Source organism: Nematostella vectensis, chromosome 13 (genome assembly GCF_932526225.1).
Source record: "Nematostella vectensis chromosome 13, jaNemVect1.1, whole genome shotgun sequence".
Classification (NCBI taxonomy): Eukaryota; Metazoa; Cnidaria; class Anthozoa; order Actiniaria; family Edwardsiidae; genus Nematostella; species Nematostella vectensis.
Window position 1 is genome coordinate 4338059 of NC_064046.1, and position 18731 is coordinate 4356789.

Here is an 18731-nt window from a genome sequence, read left to right on the forward strand (position 1 = left end):
AATCGAACAAACCATCATGTACTTATAAGAAGCGTGCGTGATCACTTAGAAGCTAAATCGAACAAACCATCGTGTACTTCTAGGAAGCGTGCGTGATCACTTCTTCTAGAGGCTAAATCGAACAAACCATCGTGTATTTCTAGGAAGCGTGCGTGATCACTACTTCTAGAAGCTAAATCGAACAAACCATCATGTACATCTAGGAAGCGAGCGCAACAATAAGGGGGGGGGGGGGGAGAGAGGGAGTTACTGCGCCATCACCTGAGGCCACTTAAGCATTTATATACACTGCATGGAACTACAGTTTGCGCATGATAATTATTTCTAGGAACTAGAAGCCCAGATGATCCCTACGTCTAAAAACGTCTATTTGCGCTTATCAGGTCAGTATTCAGACGCGACTTTCATGTGCGGTCATTGAACGCCAGTATCACGTCCCTGTCGGGCGAAAGAAGACCTCTGACGATGGACTTCACGTCATTCTTGGATTCAAGTAGATACAGCTGCGACACCTAGGAAACAATAAAAGAAAAGTTCATGTGAGTAAAATTATTTTTTTGGCGTACCGTGTTGTTGGCGATGAACCCACCCTAGATAGCAACAGCTGCATCTCAAGCTCAGCCACTCTGCGACCTGAAAACACATTATACAAACAAACTAAAGCAAATAACTGGTAATAAACTGTTACCTTGATTGATAAATAAAATACAAGACTGAGTATCATTCTTTTTTATATAATTTCCTAGCAGGCGCGTTAACGAATTCCTGTAGAACTAGTTACTTGGTTCTAAGAGCTGTATTTATCTATCACTTCCCTCCGTCGCATATGAAAAGGAGAATGAGATTTAAGCCCCATCTACACTACCAATTTTTAGTTAACAATTTTTATGTGACAATTTTAAATTGCCAGTGTAGATGGAGCAAAATTGTCAATTTTTATGTGGTAATTATAATTGCTCAAAAGCTAGCAGGTTTGCTTTTTCTCGGTAATTAAAAATTGTCACACATGAAAAATTGCTAGTGTAGATGTTAACAAATATAGTTGTCAATTAAAAATTGTCAACTAAAAATTGTTAGTGTGGATAGGGCTTTACAATACAGGGGCGTGTAGCGGTGAGTTTCGCCCGTGGTGTCCCCACTTGTGTCATCTTCAAGTCACCGCAGCTTTGTTTACCTAGACACATGCGTGTTCCGTGGCCAAAGGGCAACATGGCATATGCGTGATAATCCGGATGGGTGTCGTCACCCCTCATCCAGCGCTCAGGGCTAAACGTCAGAGGGTCGTCAAAGATTTCAGGGTCACGCCCCATCACATACAGGGGGATGCGAACCATTGTCTGAAAAATGACAAAAAGTGAACCACTTATTACCTCGTTTATAAGGGTTGAGAAATGGGCTACAATTTTTTTTTTGGGAAACTTTTTTCCCCTCAAAAAAGGTGAGAAAAATGTTAACTCTAATAGAAATAGTTTATGGATGACAGATCCAATGATTTGGTGAATGGCATCGCAAAACCTCTCCAACAATTATTTGATGCTTTGAATAAAAAACATATAGCCCTTCTTACATCCGTTCCATCATGGCTATCAGGGCCTGGCAAGGGGGAGGGGATGGGAAGGGCTGTTTTCTAAGTACAGTCCATCCTTAAAATTTGAAACAAGCAAAAAGAATAAATTGAAATGGGGGTAGGTTTTTGTCAAGCGATAGTGAGAGCGTCAAAGTAATGTAAACTTTGATCGAAATAGTTGGATCCAACGATTTCCCTCTCCAACAACTCTTTGATTTTAAAAATATATAGTCCTTCTTAGCTCCGTTCAGTCGTTGCTATCAGGGCCTGACAAGGAGGGGGAGGAGCTGCAGAGTCAAGCTTAAATGTGAGACAAGCAAAGGAAATTACACCTTTGCTGTTCATTACCAGGAAATCTACATTCATTTGCGGCAATTTACGATAAATAACGCGAATATACATTCATTTTCATCATAAAGCGCTCATTTACGTGAACACAAATTTCATTAGCGATATTTACATCGCCAGTAACATTCAATCGCAAAAATCGACAGTCATTCGCGCCTTTCGTCATTCAAAGGCGAAAAATATACTTTCATCTGCGTTTTCATTCGACCATTAACAAAAAAAAATCAACAATTAGGAGAATTGACAGTCAACTGCGTGCAACACATATTTATTAACATCTTTATAACAATTCACGCGAATATGACATACATTACTGGGTTTATACAAGCATTTGCGCGTTCTTTACATTCAATAACGAAAAATCTATTTTCAATAACGGTGAGTCATGTTAAAGTTCTACATAGAGCATTTCGCTGCACTTTGCATTAGCCCTCGATCACCTCACCATTCAGACATCGTGGTAAATATGTTTGCATGAATCGGTACCACTGAGCGCATATAGTACCAATATTGCGCTGCAAAGCTTGCAAAAGCAAACGCGTACGGAAAACTCCCAATGCAAGGCCTTGGTCTCTAGCCGCACCCCTATCTCCCATCTGGGCTTGTACTTCTGGCCTTGAGATGTCAGCTTTTATAGCCGCTTTAAGAGAGCTTATTGCCTGCTCCACAATGTTCAAAAAGGGGCTGTAGGGTGGTAGCATTTTCAGCTCTGTATTGGGCCCGGGTATGGCAGGGTTCGGTGGTGGCGCTCCATCGTAAATAAAAATCACCATCTCGTCCGGGTCGAGGTTAAGTCTAGCCTGCGTAAGAGTCGCTGAACCGCTGTGCGTTCATGCCACCAATAATTGCCGAGTGGAATACAAGACCATTGATTGGTGATATTGCCATTGTTACGGTAATGTTCCTCCCACGCTGCCCGCAGACCTGTCTACAGGCTCGCTCTCCTTGTCTCGCTCTCCCACGACTTCTTGCGATCCAGATATTGTAGCCGCATTCATCTACAAAGACCGAATGATGCACGACACCACGGTTCATGAACCAGTTGCCGTAGTCTACTCTCTTCTGTAGAACGTCAGGTCTGTTCCTTTCCGCTGGGAGGGGCCTTGCCAGCTTTACTCGGAACAACATGCCATCTAGCGTTCTCGCTACCGTGCGGTCGTGAATCCTTGGTTTCAAGGGCAGTCGCCTTCTTAGTTCTTGGTTGATACGCAATTGTTGTTGATGATATCGTTTAGGCAGTTTCTCATCTGGTCATCTACTCTTACGTTATTTCTTTCTTCAATTCTCCCTTCTCGTATGTATCTAGCAACGATACCACGGGCTGTGGAAGGGTTGACCCCCAATGTGTCCGCCACCAGGAGATAATCTTCCTCTTCATCTTCGAATGACCGTATAATTCGCTCGCGGTGCTCAAAGGGGATTCTATTTCTTGGAGGCATTGCAACGGTACAGATGGCACGGACTGTACAGTATTGCATTTCGCATTCTCACAAAAGGTTATGCAACCCTTTCCAAACAAATAACGGTATAAATGTAAAACATTTATAAAATTTATAAACATTTATTATTTATTTATTTATGTTGTCTACATTTATAAACATTTATAAAATGTGAGACAAGCGAGACAACATAGTTGAAACAGGGGGTGGTCTTGGTCAAGCAATAGCGTTAGCGCTGAAGCAATGTATTATTTTTTTTAGTTCTGCACCAAGCTGGAAACAGACTTACCCCTTGAGGAATAAGATACCCGCCGATCTCTGTGTCTTTCTGCATGAAGCGCGCATTCTCTGGTGCAGCAGGGTAGAGCCTGTAGAGATATCAGTCAAGGCGTCTGTGTCAGCATTTTTAGCTATTTTCATCACAGAGATATCATATCAGTCAAGGCGTCTGTGTCAGCATTTTTAGCTATTTTTATCAAAGAGATATCATATCAGTCAAGGCGTCTGTGTCAGCATTTTTAGCTATTTTCATCAAAGAGATATCATATCAGTCAAGGCGTCTGTGTCAGCATTTTTAGCTATTTTCATCACAGAGATATCATATCAGTCAAGGCGTCTGTGTCAGCATTTTTAGCTATTTTCATCAAAGAGATATCATATCAGTCAAGGCGTCTGTGTCAGCATTTTTAGCTATTTTCATCAAAGAGATATCATATCAGTCAAGGCGTCTGTGTCAGCATTTTTAGCTATTTTCATCAAAGAGATATCATATCAGTCAAGGCGTCTGTGTCAGTATTTTTAGCTATTTTCATCAAAGAGATATCATATCAGTCAAGGCGTCTGTGTCAGCATTTTTAGCTATTTTCATCACAGAGATATCATATCAGTCAAGGCGTCTGGGTCAGCATTTTTAGCTATTTTCATCAAAGAGATCATATCAGTCAAGGCGTCTGGGTCAGCATTTTTAGCTATTTTCATCACAGAGATATTATATCAGTCAAGGCGTCTGTGTCAGCATTTTTTTTGCTATTTTCATCAAAGAGATATCATATCAGTCAAGGCGTCTGTGTCAGCATTTTCAGCTATTTTCATCACAGAACATCTTGTGTTGATCAAATGCATGCCAGAGGAAATTAGTTATACAGATGATAAAGTTAATAAAAATTCCTCAAAATACAGATCGCTCTACCATGGGTCCTAGAGCATCTAAGATTACTTTCTCATTTTTAGTGACGCTCAGCCAAAATGCAAAATGCAAGCTTGCTGTGAACATTGTGACTTTGAGATCAACAAACTAAGAAAGTCTTGGGGGCTGTACTCAGAGTAAGATTGTTTTATTAAATTTCCTAAAAGAAAATAAATTAGTAGATTAAGCAAATTTTATTAACATTATCTATGAGCACCTTAAGGTCTCCTTGATGACGGAACGGAGGTAGCGCATTTTGTTCAAGGTTGCCAGGGTGGCGACTTCTCCTGGTTCTAGGACTGATGTGACTTCTTTGTGTAACTTTTCCTGGACTTCAGGGTTCTTTGCCAGGCAGTAGCAAGCCCAAAGACTTGTATTTGATGTCTAGAAAATAATATAAAATCATTGCATATCCTTTAAAAAATGCAATTCGATATTCTATAGAAAACAGTCTTGTTTGTGTCTTTATCATAAAGTTTCAAGGTCACGTTTTCATATTGGGCAGAGTATATCCAGGGGCGTTCAAGAGGTTCAACTAAAGTGCATTAAATCCATAAATCATTAAATATGTTTTGTTTGCCTGTGTGAAGGATGGGGAATGCCTTCCCAGTTTTTTCCAATTTTTTTTTAATTCAAAAAAATCAGTAGGGTAATAGCTGTACTCCCCCCTTCTCCCCAAACTTTCGATGCATGCTATAGTAGTGCAAACAAAAATAGGGAAATCACCCATATTTATTGAATTTGTACCGTGTCTGTTTAGTGCAAAAGTGGAAGGGTGAAGCCACCCACAACCTAGACCCTCCTCCTCTGCGCTGTCTTAAAGAGGTTAAACTAAAGTGTATTATATCCATGCAACCATTAAATATGTTTAGCTTGCCTGTGTGAATAATGCCTGCTCCCCAGTTTTTTCCAAAATAAAATGACCAGTAAGGAAATGGCCTCTTTTCTTAATGTCTCTGTTTACCAGCCCCCCCCCCCCCCCAACCATTTCCCAAACATTTGATGGCTGTTATTGTAGTAAGGAAATCACCCATATTCTTTGAATATGTACCGTGTCAACTGCCGCCATCAATATCTCCACTAGATTGCTGGTGATTTCTGACAATGAGAGACTCTTGCTGGCAACAAGGAACGTCAAGAACTCTGCTTCACTATTCTCATCAGCATCAACATTTCTTTCATTTATCTCTTTGAGCTTTTCCTCTACACATTTATCAGTGAAGTCATACAGGGTATCCATGCTCTGGTAGAACATTTTCACTGCTTTGGTTTCATAGAACTTAGTCACCCATACAGGCATGAAGACCATCTTGATAAAGACAGAAAAGAGATTCTGAATAGCAGTGATGATGCTCTGACTTTCTTCAGACCCTGACTTGGAAAATGCACCAAATTGTTTTTCATAGAGTACAGTGCCGATTGCTGTAAAATTGAAAAATTGAACTATTAAAAAATAGGACAAGTCTGAGACTAGTATATTGAATATTGGGGGACAAAATTATAAAGTGTGGCTCCAAAAAAAATCAGTGTGTAGGAGAAGGGGGAACACTCTCTGGATATTTTTTTGGCATTTTCGGAGCTAAAAAAGGCAAAACTCTGTTTAAACCATCATGAAATTTTGAAATTGAATTTCTAAATAATGTCCCCAACAAATTTTCGCGCATCCAAATTTTTGTGACACAACGAAATTAAAGTGACGCGAAAATTAAGTGTATAATAAGGTACAGAATATGCTCTGCTACCCCGTGCCAATAAGTTAGTTATTAGGGTTAGTTCTCACTAAGACGCAAGCGTAAGGGCAACACAAGTGAGAATCGGTCAAACACAAGCGTGAGCGCAAGCAAGTCAAGCAGTTCATTCTCTTGCGCTTCCGCTTTCGTTCCAGTGAGAATTACGTGCGTTGTGCTTGCGCTTACGTCCAAGTGAGAACAGAAAAAGTAGAATGCCGTGTATATTGGATTTGCGTGCGTACAAACTATGCTTTCATTTACTTGTTTCGCCCCTTTTTCATGTCATTGAGAAAGTAGTTGGAAAGAATGTCAAGAACTGCGAATGTGCAAAGCGTTCTACGTTTTGCGTGCTTAAGGTCCCTATTAACTCACATTCCATGGACCATTTGAACAGCACATTCTGTAGGTTTGGGACAGTCTTGTCACTGGTTGTGCTACGTAGCTCATTCACACGGCCAATGAAATCATCCACAACATTTGACAGCTCTGGTACGTACCCGTGAACCACCTTTGGCTTAAGCATTTTCTTGTTCAGAACTGAGCGTGCTTTAAGCCATTCCTCACCATTTCTATAAAGAGATCACTATAGTTATCCTTATAAATTGTGTGGTCTCAGCAGGGACTCAGCTAATAGAATTGGGGACTCAGTTGTTAGAATCTGTTTTGATGAGGGCAGATCAGAATTCGGGAAGATGAGAGAATATTCTCCTGTGCATCTGTCGCTAGTGATTTGAAAACAGGGGCGGTGGGCAGGGAAGGGGCACTTTCTCCCCTTTTTAAAAAGTGAGGGGGCATAATATTCTGTAACTGCCTATTATCTATAGTCTAATTCTTAGACTGTATGTATTTATGTTTTACAGTGCTCTATGTCAAACCCTTCCCCACGCCCCCCTCAGACCTTTATGAATAATGTGGAAAATGAGATAACAAATGAAGTAAGCTTACCTCTATATAATGAAGCGCGCGCATGACAATCTTTAGACGCGGCTCATTGCATTTTACATTCTGCATCTCACAATGACATTCATCGAAGTCACAGTTGAAAAAAGTTTAACTGAGTAGAGGATCAACGTTATGGTTGACCCTCGAAACATATTTTCGAAACGTCTTTTTTGTACTCCAGTCTTGACTCCAGTTAACACACGCCAATTTCGATTTTCCGTGGAAGGTCGAGATTCAACAAAAACGTCACGCAAAACCTCGCATATGAAACCGTCACACTCTGTCACACAATCAATCGTTGTTTTCATTTTGTTGGTGCTTAAATGGGCTTAATGGCACGCATAATAATTACCAACAAGTAAAATATCACTTACAGCGAAAAGACTCCATGAGCCTGTTTCCTCTTCTCTTTGTAATCCATCCACAATTCTATCTGAGGCTCTCTCTGAGGATACTTGCCCTCATTTCGGAAAACTTCTCGAACAAGTTTCGGATCGGCGACGAAGGCAGTCTTGTAAGGTCCAAACTGTTCGCGGTAGATCGGTCCGTGGTTTTGCCTCCATTTCTGCTGGCGTAGATGCATATGTTCTATCCCATTTTTGCCAAAATAGCTTAAGTTTCCTTTCCAGCCTGGTCCAGGAATCTCTTTGTAACTTTTTACTTTGGCCTCTTCTTTAGGAATGGCCGCTGTAGATTTGTAGCGAACCGAGTCAACTTTCGCGCAGAAAATCGGTGTGAAACGCACTAAATTACTTCGAGACAAGTTAAGAGCTCTTGTGCCATAAAGTGATGTGGCTTTTTTAATATAAGCCATGATGGTCTAAAAAATGTCCTTGCATCTAAACACAAGAAGTCAAGAAAACACGAATTTGACAAATGTCGAAGATCACGGGATATATTTCGACAGGCTGTGATTGGATGGAATCTAGATATCTATGCCATATATAATCGCATTGGCTATATGCCCGACAGTCGGGAGAGGTCCTCAATGGACAAAATGTCCCACAGTTCTAGATATATCCAAATATCGCAATAAATTGTCGATCTAGTGAGTTCAAAGTGTTCAATATTTGTTGGGAAAGGGCAAGAAAATTTGAATTGAGCTTGTTGTCGGTATGTCTAACAACAACACAGAAGCCCAAAAATAATTCATTTCCCGCAGCAAAAAGGGTAATGACCTTCAGACCTCCGTGTTTCTCAAGAAAATCACACTAACCATACAGTAATGTCTATCTCGTAAAATATCATTTTGGAGGAGAAATCCCATAGTCAAGACTTTCAGCCTAGTTTTCTTTGTTGTCAGGTGAGGGCTTATACATTTTTATTATTACGATAAAGCTGACTTTTTTCAAAAACGACAGGGGGGGGAGGGAGGTGCGCAGATACAAGTATTATGAAAAAAGCATAGTACCATAGCCGTAGCAGGCCTCGGATTATTAGGAGGGCACGACACAAAGATATCAAGAAAACAATGAGGGGCACAGCCACGCCCCTACTGATAATTTATTTGAAAATATTGAGGGGGGGGGGGGCACCACCTAGTTCCCCACCCCCTGCTACGGCCCTTTAGTACAGTAAACACCCGCGCATAAGAACCTAGAGATTAAGAACCTACAGGCTAAAATTTTTCATTTTAAGCCCCCCTTTTTATAAATACCTAATCAGCCTGGTGGGAAGAATAGGTTCTTATTTCGAAGATCAATTTATCCTTCTAAGTGAGGAAATCTGTATCACAGTCATGAAAAATGACAGAAATTTCTAGCAACTCTTTTTCAAGAAAAAACAAAAAAATATCGTTTTCACAAAAAAATGCCGAACAAATGCTAGCATAATCGAGAAAGGCCTACCGCCGCCCTTTCTAGAATAGACATTTAATGAAAAAAATAAAACAAGGTGTTTTTAAATAAACGAAACACGATCCTTCACCGTCTCTATTTCAATGAATTTCTGGTACATTTTCGATTATCCACTCCTTGTTCATTTTCTGTCCACTCGCCATTTTGGAAGTATGAATCCTTTACTGGGATTGTTAGTATTTTCTGTATTGGAATTTGGGATGTTTAGAAAGTTATTATATGAGAATGGTCAAAAGAAAGGGAAAGCGAGTGTGATAGAAGTGACTTTTTACGAAATGTTTAATATCCCTGTGGTGACGTCACCACAGCCAAACCTGGAAGCCCAGAAAAATAAACATGGCGAAACTTGGACGTGGTTTGTATTGATTTAACTCATTTCCCTAAAATACTGCTTTTGTTGTTAACCCAAACGACGTTTCGACGAGCTTGGTGCTTGGTAATAGAGAACCGGTGTCAGGAAAAATCTTTCATATGCGTTGTTTTTAGCCGTGACGTATTTGTGTTTTCTATAACTGGATGTTGTTCCAAGGTGCGTAAAAGGTTTGAATCGTGATGTAAATTCCAGCTTACCAAAAAACGCCATGGCAAGACGAGAAGGATACTTCATACTTCTCAAAGACATAGAAAACCCAAGCCTTGCAGAGAAAAGTTCGTGGTGGAATGTTCTAACGAGTTATGTGAGCTCCAACGAAGACGATGAATGCGAAGTCCCAACTCAAAGGTATCTTGCTCTAAAAGGAGAAATTTTACAAGCTTTAGACCCCGAAAAACAACCGACAGATCCCAACAAAATAGCCTTACGGGGTGCTAAACAGATTTGCCTCCGATTTGAATGTGATCTAGAGGATGTGGAAGCTATTAGTGAAACTGATGCCCAACTTCTCCTAGCCGTACTGTCATATCCGGAAAGACTGAGAATTATCAATGAAGAAGGTGTGATTGGTGAGTTTTTATGCGAAGGAAGTAAAGTCAATGTGGTTCTCAAGGAACTGAAGAAGGAGGTAGCGGGTGTGGTGAGATACATGGGACCAGTGTCCCCATATGACGGAATCATGTTTGGGATTGAAATAATGGTATGTACAGTAAAATATTGGTAAATTATTAAGACGCTAGGGAGTGTACAATTTAACGGGTGGCCATTTGTTATATCAAATTTTAATGCTCATTGGGGAGTAGAACCCCCATCCCACCCTAAAAATAGAAAAAGCGCTGGTTTTCCATATGGCTGTCAGCAAAATGATGTAAAACACAAAATTATGCAAGTTTATGTGCAATTTCTGAATTTGCACTGTTCTGGGAGAGGATAAACAATTGAGGCAGACTCCCAAATATGGTATGTAATGTCCTTATTAGGAGTTTGACGAATAAGCATTGATATAATATGAACTCTTGCAGGACCCACGGTATCGCAGGGCGGGGACATGTGACGGGGCAGTCCAGTGTAATCGCTACTTCCGCTGTGCCCCCAAAAGTGGTATTTTTGTCTCAGTTGAGCGACTCAGGTGGAAAACTGAATTTGACAAGAAAAAAGGTAAAAATGGTATCAGAGGATAAGAAAAGCCCCCCTTTTAGTCTCTCTTTATTCCCTAGTAATTTGGTTTATGGGGCTTGTGGCTGTCCCAAAACATTATCTGGCTAAGAAAGATAAAAAGCGATATTCAACCCATATTTTTTCATACAATGGGTAATTCCAGAAAATATATGTACCCCAACGACGGGCGGTATTTTGGAATTCCGAAAGCATGGGGGGTTGGCAATTTCGACATTCCGAAAGCATGGGGGGTTGGCAATTTCAGCATTCCGAAAGCATGGGGGGTTGGCGATTTCGATATTCCGAAAGCACAGGGAGTTGGCGATTTCGATATTCTGAAAGCACGGCGGTTCGGCAATTTCATTTTGGAATTTCCAGAAGCACAAGGGGTGGGGGGTGGGGGGGTAAAAAAACGAAGCCTCCCGTTTTAGGGGTACAGATCTTTTCTGGAATTACCCAATGAAGAGAGTGCTCTATAAAAGAAAATGTAATTTGCAACCTTTTACATATTGCAAATCCCCCTTTAATACATGGTTACAAGATGTTAAAGCATGTTTACTTAACAGCGGTTATTAACAATGATTCGTGCAAAATTTATGCTTCTCCTGACAGCTTCTGATGATAGTGGGGCACAGGGTGAAGCTTTTGTGGATGGAAAGGGACTTAGATCTCATAAAATCCCAGAACTACATAAAAGTGCAGACAAAAGATTTGGAATTCAAAATCTTGAAGCCAAGGAAAATGATTGCAAAGAAAACAAAAATAATGGTGAAATTTTACAATGTTCTTTTTACAATGATGGAAAAAGTGATAATGATATGAAGCCTGATACTACTACAGAAGAGGTTAAAGTCTTGCAAAGAAGTTTATCTGAAAAGGAACAATTGTTGGAAGAAAAAACATTTAAATTACAACAACAAGCTCTTTTTTGGGAGGAAAGGCTTAGTATAGAGAAACAGGAAAAAAAGCTGTGCGAGGAGAAATTAGCAGAGCTACAATGTATGGTTAGTAAAGAGAGTTTGAGAGTAATTATGCTTGAAGGGCGCCTAGAGGAGGAACATAAAAATTGGACAATTCAAAGACAGGCTTTCCATAGAGATTTGGAGGAGTTTGAGCACAGGTTGCTTGAAGAGAGAGCAGAAAAAACAAGGCTAGAGGAAGATCTTGCACTTGCACGTCGCCAAGTTGAGGAGGAACAAGAAAACAAGAACAGAGTAGAACAGGAACTTGAAGCTTTTAAAGTAACCTCTGCAGAACAACAACAAGAACTACAACGGCAGAATGAACTCCTTGAATGGCGTGTACGTGAGCTTGAGTCATCCACATCGAATGATGATCAGGTCGACAAAACAGCAGAGGCTTGTGATTGGATTCTGAGTCGCGATGAGATTCATGTGACTGAGAAGCGGCTGGGTGTAGGAGGATGGGGACAGGTCATGGTCGGAAAGTTCCGTGCCTGTGATGTTGCTGTCAAGCAGATTCATGAGTTAATTTTATCACCACATAACAGGCGCTTGTTTGAACGGGAAATGAGTATTGCATCCAGATGTCGTCATCCATGTCTTTTACAGTTCATTGGTGCAACAAATGATGATGGAAAGCCCTTATTTGTCACTGAGCTGCTAGACACAAACCTTAGAGCTGTGTTGGAATCAAGAGGCTTAGACAACGCTGAGATTGCCTTGATCAGCCTGGATGTTGCAATGGCTCTTAATTACTTACACTTGAACAAACCAATTCCCATCATCCACCGTGACATTAGCAGTGCTAATGTGCTGCTATGGCGACGGGACAACTGCTGGCATGCGAAGGTGTCAGATTATGGTGCAGCTAATTTCATGCGTCACTGCCGCACAGTGAATCCAGGCGCTGTCATCTACTCTGCACCAGAGGCCCTCTCAGTCAATCAAACCCCAAAGGTAAGACTTTATGATTACCCTGTACATACTCTCATTGTACTCCCACATTCATGGTATTTTAGGGAACCCAGCTGCAGGGGCGTGCCCCCCTGAGAGGGCCTTTTGGGCGTGAATCCTGGCTACGCCGCTGAGCTTGATGGCCAAACTGATCGCTTGAATATTTTTGTAATTTTTTTGCTTTTTTTAATTGATACTGCAAGGATTAGCTATGATTTTTATTGTTGTTGTTATTATCAACATGATTGTTATCATCAAGTGATTGTTATCATCATCGTTACCATTCTTTTTGTTTTTGTTGTCGCCTTTTTTTTCCATCATGTTATTCTACTATTTGCTAATATTACATGCACATTCCAGTGAGAAAAAAACTATATTCACACAATAGATGGACCATCATCAACCCAGGGTGTGTGCTTTTCTTAATTTACATTTGTCAGATTAGTTAACTATCAGAGATCTGTATTTGAGAACCTTAAGGATCCTGTCTTTACACCAGGGGGGCCCTCCAACCCTCTCTGTGTGGATGTGAAGTGTTTTTATTCATAATCGCAGATTGATGTGTACAGCTTTGGTCTTCTTCTCTGTGAAATGTGTATCCGAGAACTCCCAGTTCCAGGTCACACCCATAGACAGATTGCCATGGTAACAAACACTGACTTGCGAGACCTTATCAACCAATGTGTGCATCAAGAGCATGAAAAGCGACCAGACATGGTAAACGTAATTGATGTGTTAGGTAAAATTACAATCTAAAGTGCATTCATTTATTTACCCAAATAATTTACAATGGTACCTCTACTAAGTGACCACTCCTTAAGCGACCACCTATTAAGCAGTCACCCTCAATAAAGCGACCACCTATAAAGCGGTCAGCCTCAATAAAGCGACCACCTATTAAGCAGTCAGCCTCAATAAAGTGACCACCTATTAAGCGGTCAGCCTCAATAAATAGACCACCTATTAAGCAGTCAGCCTCAATAAAGCGACCACCACTTAGGTGGCTACCATTTTCCACTCCCAAATGTATTATTCACTGTTAGTGGTCAGAAAATATCATTATTGGATAAATAACCTTTGGTGACAAGAATAATAGTAAAAGGAAACAGGCTAATGTTAAGAGAGACAAAATTTTTGAACCCTCATTAACAGCCAACCTTTATCGAGCACTTAAAGCCGCATTGTCACCAGTTTACTTCCGGAGGTCCGACGGAAACCTCAACCGTTAAAAGACAAAAGAATCTATTAGAATCCGAAATATTTAACAGGCCATCCGCTCTAAATTAGCAGTCACATCCTTGAAGAAACTTCCAATAGACACACTGCTTTCTATATTTTGAAATATTTTTCGTGTTTTCCGTTAAAAATCATAGGAGATTCTTACGTAATCGACCGGAAGTAAACTGATGACAATGCGGCTTTAACACTGTTCGGTAGGTGGCCACTTTTAAAATAGGGTTATCACTTTGCAATTGTTCAGGTATGTTTCATAGCAATAGTTAAGAAGTACAATTTTAGTTTTACAAAAGTTAGGGAAATCTATAGTGCTTATTTAATTTTATATTTTAATTAAAATAATTCACTAAGTTGAAATGCTATTTTTTGGCATTGCCACTGACAAAATATGCAATAAAATACATAAATTTTCTCACAAACAAACTTTTTTCCTCATTTGACAAGTAGGCCTTTTCCATTTCAAGTTCTCTAAAGCCAGCCATTTGTATTGCCTTATCGGTGTCTCGATCACAATGACAGTTGCCAAAGAGACGAGGCCACACCCCAAGTTGACTTGACAGTAATCTTTGCCATGATCGTCGCCAGGTCCCAGATTCATCTGAACAAGAGATTTTGAGATTTTAAACCCCTGCTTTGTAACCTTGGACACAGAAACCTTACAGCGTGACCAAGAAAACCCTGAACATGTTGGTATGTTTGTTCTGACGAATCACTTGCGAGATATTCAAACAGTCAATTAGAAACATGTCTTAACAAGTCTCAGGCTAAATTCGAACATCGTATTATCCACAAGCCGTATTCAATGCAAAAGCATGTAAATGGAGTTGGAACAATTGACTTGATTCATTTGCATTGCATTCACATTGAATACGGCGCACAGATAATACAACATTTGAACTAAGTCTCATTGTCTGAATTCTCGTGTCAGATTTGTCTGGAGACAATAAATATTCCACACATATTTAAGGTGTTCAAGGTTTTACTGGTTGTGCTGTAAAAGCTTGAAAAATGAACTCTCAAAAGTGGAAAAAAAACTAATAAATTATTTCCTTTTCAGTTCATGTTCAGTTCATACCTACCAGCTATGTGCTCAATAAAATAGAAACGTCCTCCCTAAAAGGCAAAAGACAATTTAGTTAATGGACTGAGTCTAGATACCTTACAAAAAAGGTAGTATGTCCATTTCTTTTTAAACACTGTTAGTACACTCCAAACAGCGCCTGGAAATCAGACGTGCTCCAAACAGCTCCTCAAAATCCTCATAACCAAGACTGGTGTGGCAGTAAAGAAGAGAAGCCCAAGTCTCTGGTACCCAGGGTATACATGACCTTAATGTTGAATCCGTTGTATCACGACCCGCGTTTTCAAAACACAATTTGCTTTGGTTTCCTGTTTCGTCAGTAAAACCATTCTGAACCAATCAGAGTCTCGCTTTGTGCACTTCCCTGGCTATCCTCTGGACGAAAACCAGACAGTGTTGCGACAGAAAGCCAGACAAATGCACTACGGGAGAGATGGCAAGAATCTGATTGGCTTAGAATAATTTGACTGGTGGAACAGAAAATCCCAAAAGACAAAAATAAATCGATGTTTTGAAAATGCGGCGTCGCGATACAACGGATTCGACAGTAATATACCAAATCAGAGGTGCTCCAAACAGCCCCTCAAAATCAGACATGCAGCAAAAAGCCCCTCAAAATCAAAGTGGTGGTTGTAAAGATTGGCTGTAAAAATGGGAGTAAAAATACACTATCACACAGTGAAAGATCTCACCAAAAGTCCTAGCCTACTCACAAGCATTTATTAGGTGATTTTAACAAAAGAAGGTCCATCTTGATTTATCTAGATCTATCCCACTTCTCCTCACTAGAATACAAAAGATTCAGCTCCATTGGCACCAGACATCAAGCGGCTACCTGATGTCTAACGGAGCATCATTTAGTGGGTTGTAGGTGTGTTTAAAACAGCAAAAACATATAAACACATTGACCCCTCAACCGGCCTGTACCGGCTTTGGGAAGTACCCACAACCCAAAAAATTCATAAATGCAAAATAAACACAACAAGATGAAGATACTCAGGCATCAGTCTAAGGGATAAATGGTCTTGCAGATATGCATCCAACCAAGGTGTTGGCATCTACTCTTAAGCCAAATAACAGCACAGGTTCTTTGACAAATCTCAAATCAAACAAGGAGAGAAAAGCAGAATCACCCCTCTCAATAAAACACTCAAAATACCACACAAGGGAGAGAGATCAGCAAACACAGCTCAAGCTCAAGACACAAATAGATACCTTTATTCTGATCCTCCAGGTACATTTCCATGGCCTCAAAACACAATGTCCACTCCTTGAAGGATTGTACAACCACGAAGATGTCTTTACGTATTGCAAAGCATTCTGGGAGATCCAGGGGAAAATTCACGAGGGGAGGGCCAGTCAACACTCCTCTCCCCAAAGTCAGATGGTTTTTTATAAGTCTTTTCACCCCGAAGCCAAACAAATCAATTCCAGGTCATACAGACCCAGAATAGCAGTGTAAACAATTTTGGAATCAATTTGGTTTCAGAAAAGACAGCATTTAGGAGAGCTGTGGTGATTCATTAGAAAATTATTTTCTCATCCAGGCAAAGCCAAACAAGAAAAAATCATCATGAATCCACCTTTGCTTGCAAATATCCATAAGCAAAGCACCCAATTATGCCCCAAAAGACTTCATGATTTCCTGAGACACTCTCCTAATATGCTCATAGCTGTATTTTTGATGAAAAATACAAGCAACCATCAACTTGTGCTGGCTTCAGCACAACGACAAGGGATTAAAAGTGGGGACCGCAAAGCACTGTTGGAAAGCTTGGATACCGCTGACTAGGTGAAGCTGTGTTTGACTTTGACGGGCTGTATAAAACTCAGAATAGGGGGAGGAGGTATCTGTTTTCAGTCTGTTTTTTGTAAATTCAGCTCAAAAAAAGCCAGGAGTCAATGGGTTAAGAGTTTTTTGTTGCCCATTGACAGTACAATGGAAATGTGAAGTTATTCCCTTACCCCTCTTAGAAAATGATCACTGCCACTCGACCAATCAGCGCTCTCCATTTCACAGGGCCGTAGCAGGCCTCGAAATATTGGGGGGCACAATACAGAAACATTAAGAAAATATTGGGGGGGGCACGTGCCCCCAGTGCCCCACCCCCTGCTACAGCCTTGTTTTAACCCCCTAAATCTCATAGTAATTAAGGTGCCAAGCGGCGAGGGCATTGAACAATAGGGAATTAGTCGGGAATGCAGCTCGTGTTCCATGGAATCTACTCGTGCTCTACACTCACTGATTTTTGTTAATTTGTGCCCTTAATCCAACAGAACACTCACATCCATTATCTAAGCCTCACTTAGAACCCGCCAGCATTTCTTACATGATCGTCAGGCATGGAAGCATGAAAAATATTAGGGGGAGAGGGGCTGTTTGTCCTTTGCACACTGACTGAAATAAGGGTCAAACATCGCGAGGGGGCTAGGGGGGTATAGTTAAACACGAACGCACACTATAAAAGGGACTTGCCAAAGGCAAGCTGTCATTCGTCATTTGGCATCACTGAGTGCAGAGCTCCGTAGAGAGAGACCAAAATGCTACAGTTCTAGAGTGGCCGATTACACACTATAGAAGCAAAATTAGCTTTATCAACAGCTATTTCTTGTAACAGATCAGGAAATGGTGAGGATAAGATAGGTTTTGAAGTGATGAATATTTCAAATTTGTTGTTTAACACGCGTGCGCACATGAATGACCCCATTTCAAATGAGCGTGCACGCTGTTTTTGAATTATATTTTTCAATTGAAAAGAGTGCGCACTGTTTTGATTTCTCAATGACAATTTTTGTTCTTGTTTTTGTAGAGAATTTACTCCAAACACTCTCCCGAATATGTCTTAAAGTTCTTTAACATTCTCTTGTACTTTGAAGTTGTCGCAGTTTGTCGTAAGGCTTTAATTTTTGCTATGTTTTCTACTGGTGGTTTCAGAGGTCCCCACTCAATGAAGTCTAGTTGTGCATTGACAACGACCTGTGCAAGAGCTTGCGAAAATAGGGGCGGAGCTATCCCTTTTATAGCGTGCATTCATGTTTAAAGGCTAGGTGCCAACCCCCCTCCCTCCCCCTGGTTTATTACTCATCTTACCGGTTTTAGAACTCTTTTTACTTCTCCCAACAATTGATCCAAGCTATCCTCGGGTACAGAACACAACACATCACAAACAAACACCACCGCAAGTGAATCACTGGCTATCCCGCTCAAGTCCTCCCCTCCTTGTACTAAATATGCCTTCAGCTTCACATCAGGAAAGCGGTCCAACTCTTCTCTGAAGTGTTTTTCCATGTGAGGGTTTGGGTCTAACGCGATGAATTCACTGCCCTTTGGCAAAGATAACATTCTCAAAGCATTGCCTGTTCCACTTCCTATTTCAAGAACATCACCTCCAACCTGCTCGGCTGTTTCCTTGATTCCTTTGAACATTGTCTTGTCCATATCTGTGACTTGTGAGTGGCCCTGGTATTTTCGACCCATTTTAATAAGCGTCGCAAAATAACTCTTGTATGCGCTGGATGAGCATAATGTGTCAAGAAATCTAGAGCTCAGCCCTGAACCTACTACTGCAGATATTCCTATAACAACTAGCCCGATTTTCCGTAAAGTAAAGAGGCCCATCGTTTGGCATATGTTTTTTTACCCCATCGCGTGTGTTGTTATTCCGTCGAAGCTCTTTTGCTGAATTTGATGAAGCTACGGTAACCCTGTGTACCGTAGCTTCAAAGACTGAACCTTTTACGAGCCTATCCAGGAATGGAGCCTGTCCAGGGATGGGGGGACTGCAATAAAAACAGACGGGGGTAGCACTTTGGATGTGGTTAACAGAAATTCTTACCCGTAAGAGATAGCAAATTGGGTGGTGTGGTGAAAGGAAGTTTTGGATAAGTTTCTGGGCCGA

The 18731-nt window shown here is 40.7% G+C and overlaps 3 protein-coding genes and 1 long non-coding RNA gene across 4 annotated transcripts; 2 read left to right on the top strand and 2 right to left on the bottom strand.

Moving 5' to 3' along the window:
* Positions 1-266: 266 nt before the first annotated feature.
* On the bottom strand, positions 267-8099 carry LOC5501213 (sterol 26-hydroxylase, mitochondrial). Its single transcript, XM_048720579.1, has 8 exons — positions 7587-8099; positions 6643-6839; positions 5592-5962; positions 4758-4924; positions 3644-3722; positions 1175-1337; positions 590-633; positions 267-512 (listed from the first exon to the last, which is right to left on the bottom strand). The coding sequence occupies exons 1-8, from the start codon at positions 8024-8026 to the stop codon at positions 405-407; spliced, it is 1569 nt and encodes a 522-aa protein (XP_048576536.1). The 5' UTR covers positions 8027-8099; the 3' UTR covers positions 267-404.
* On the top strand, positions 397-1566 carry LOC116608303. The gene is made up of 2 exons (XR_004292606.2): positions 397-539; positions 1179-1566. It is a non-coding gene; the product is annotated as an uncharacterized LOC116608303 (long non-coding RNA).
* Positions 8100-9230: 1131 nt separating the features above from the next.
* LOC5501208 (U-box domain-containing protein 33) lies at positions 9231-13749 on the top strand. The gene is made up of 4 exons (XM_048720578.1): positions 9231-10141; positions 10464-10599; positions 11212-12518; positions 13071-13749. Exons 1-4 carry the CDS (start codon positions 9650-9652, stop codon positions 13269-13271), a joined length of 2136 nt encoding a protein of 711 aa, XP_048576535.1. The 5' UTR covers positions 9231-9649; the 3' UTR covers positions 13272-13749.
* On the bottom strand, positions 13269-18703 carry LOC5501212 (putative methyltransferase-like protein 7A). Its single transcript, XM_032369540.2, has 3 exons — positions 17924-18703; positions 14831-14864; positions 13269-14349 (listed from the first exon to the last, which is right to left on the bottom strand). Exons 1-3 carry the CDS (start codon positions 18449-18451, stop codon positions 14111-14113), a joined length of 801 nt encoding a protein of 266 aa, XP_032225431.2. The 5' UTR covers positions 18452-18703; the 3' UTR covers positions 13269-14110.
* Between the last annotated feature and the right edge of the window lie 28 nt (positions 18704-18731).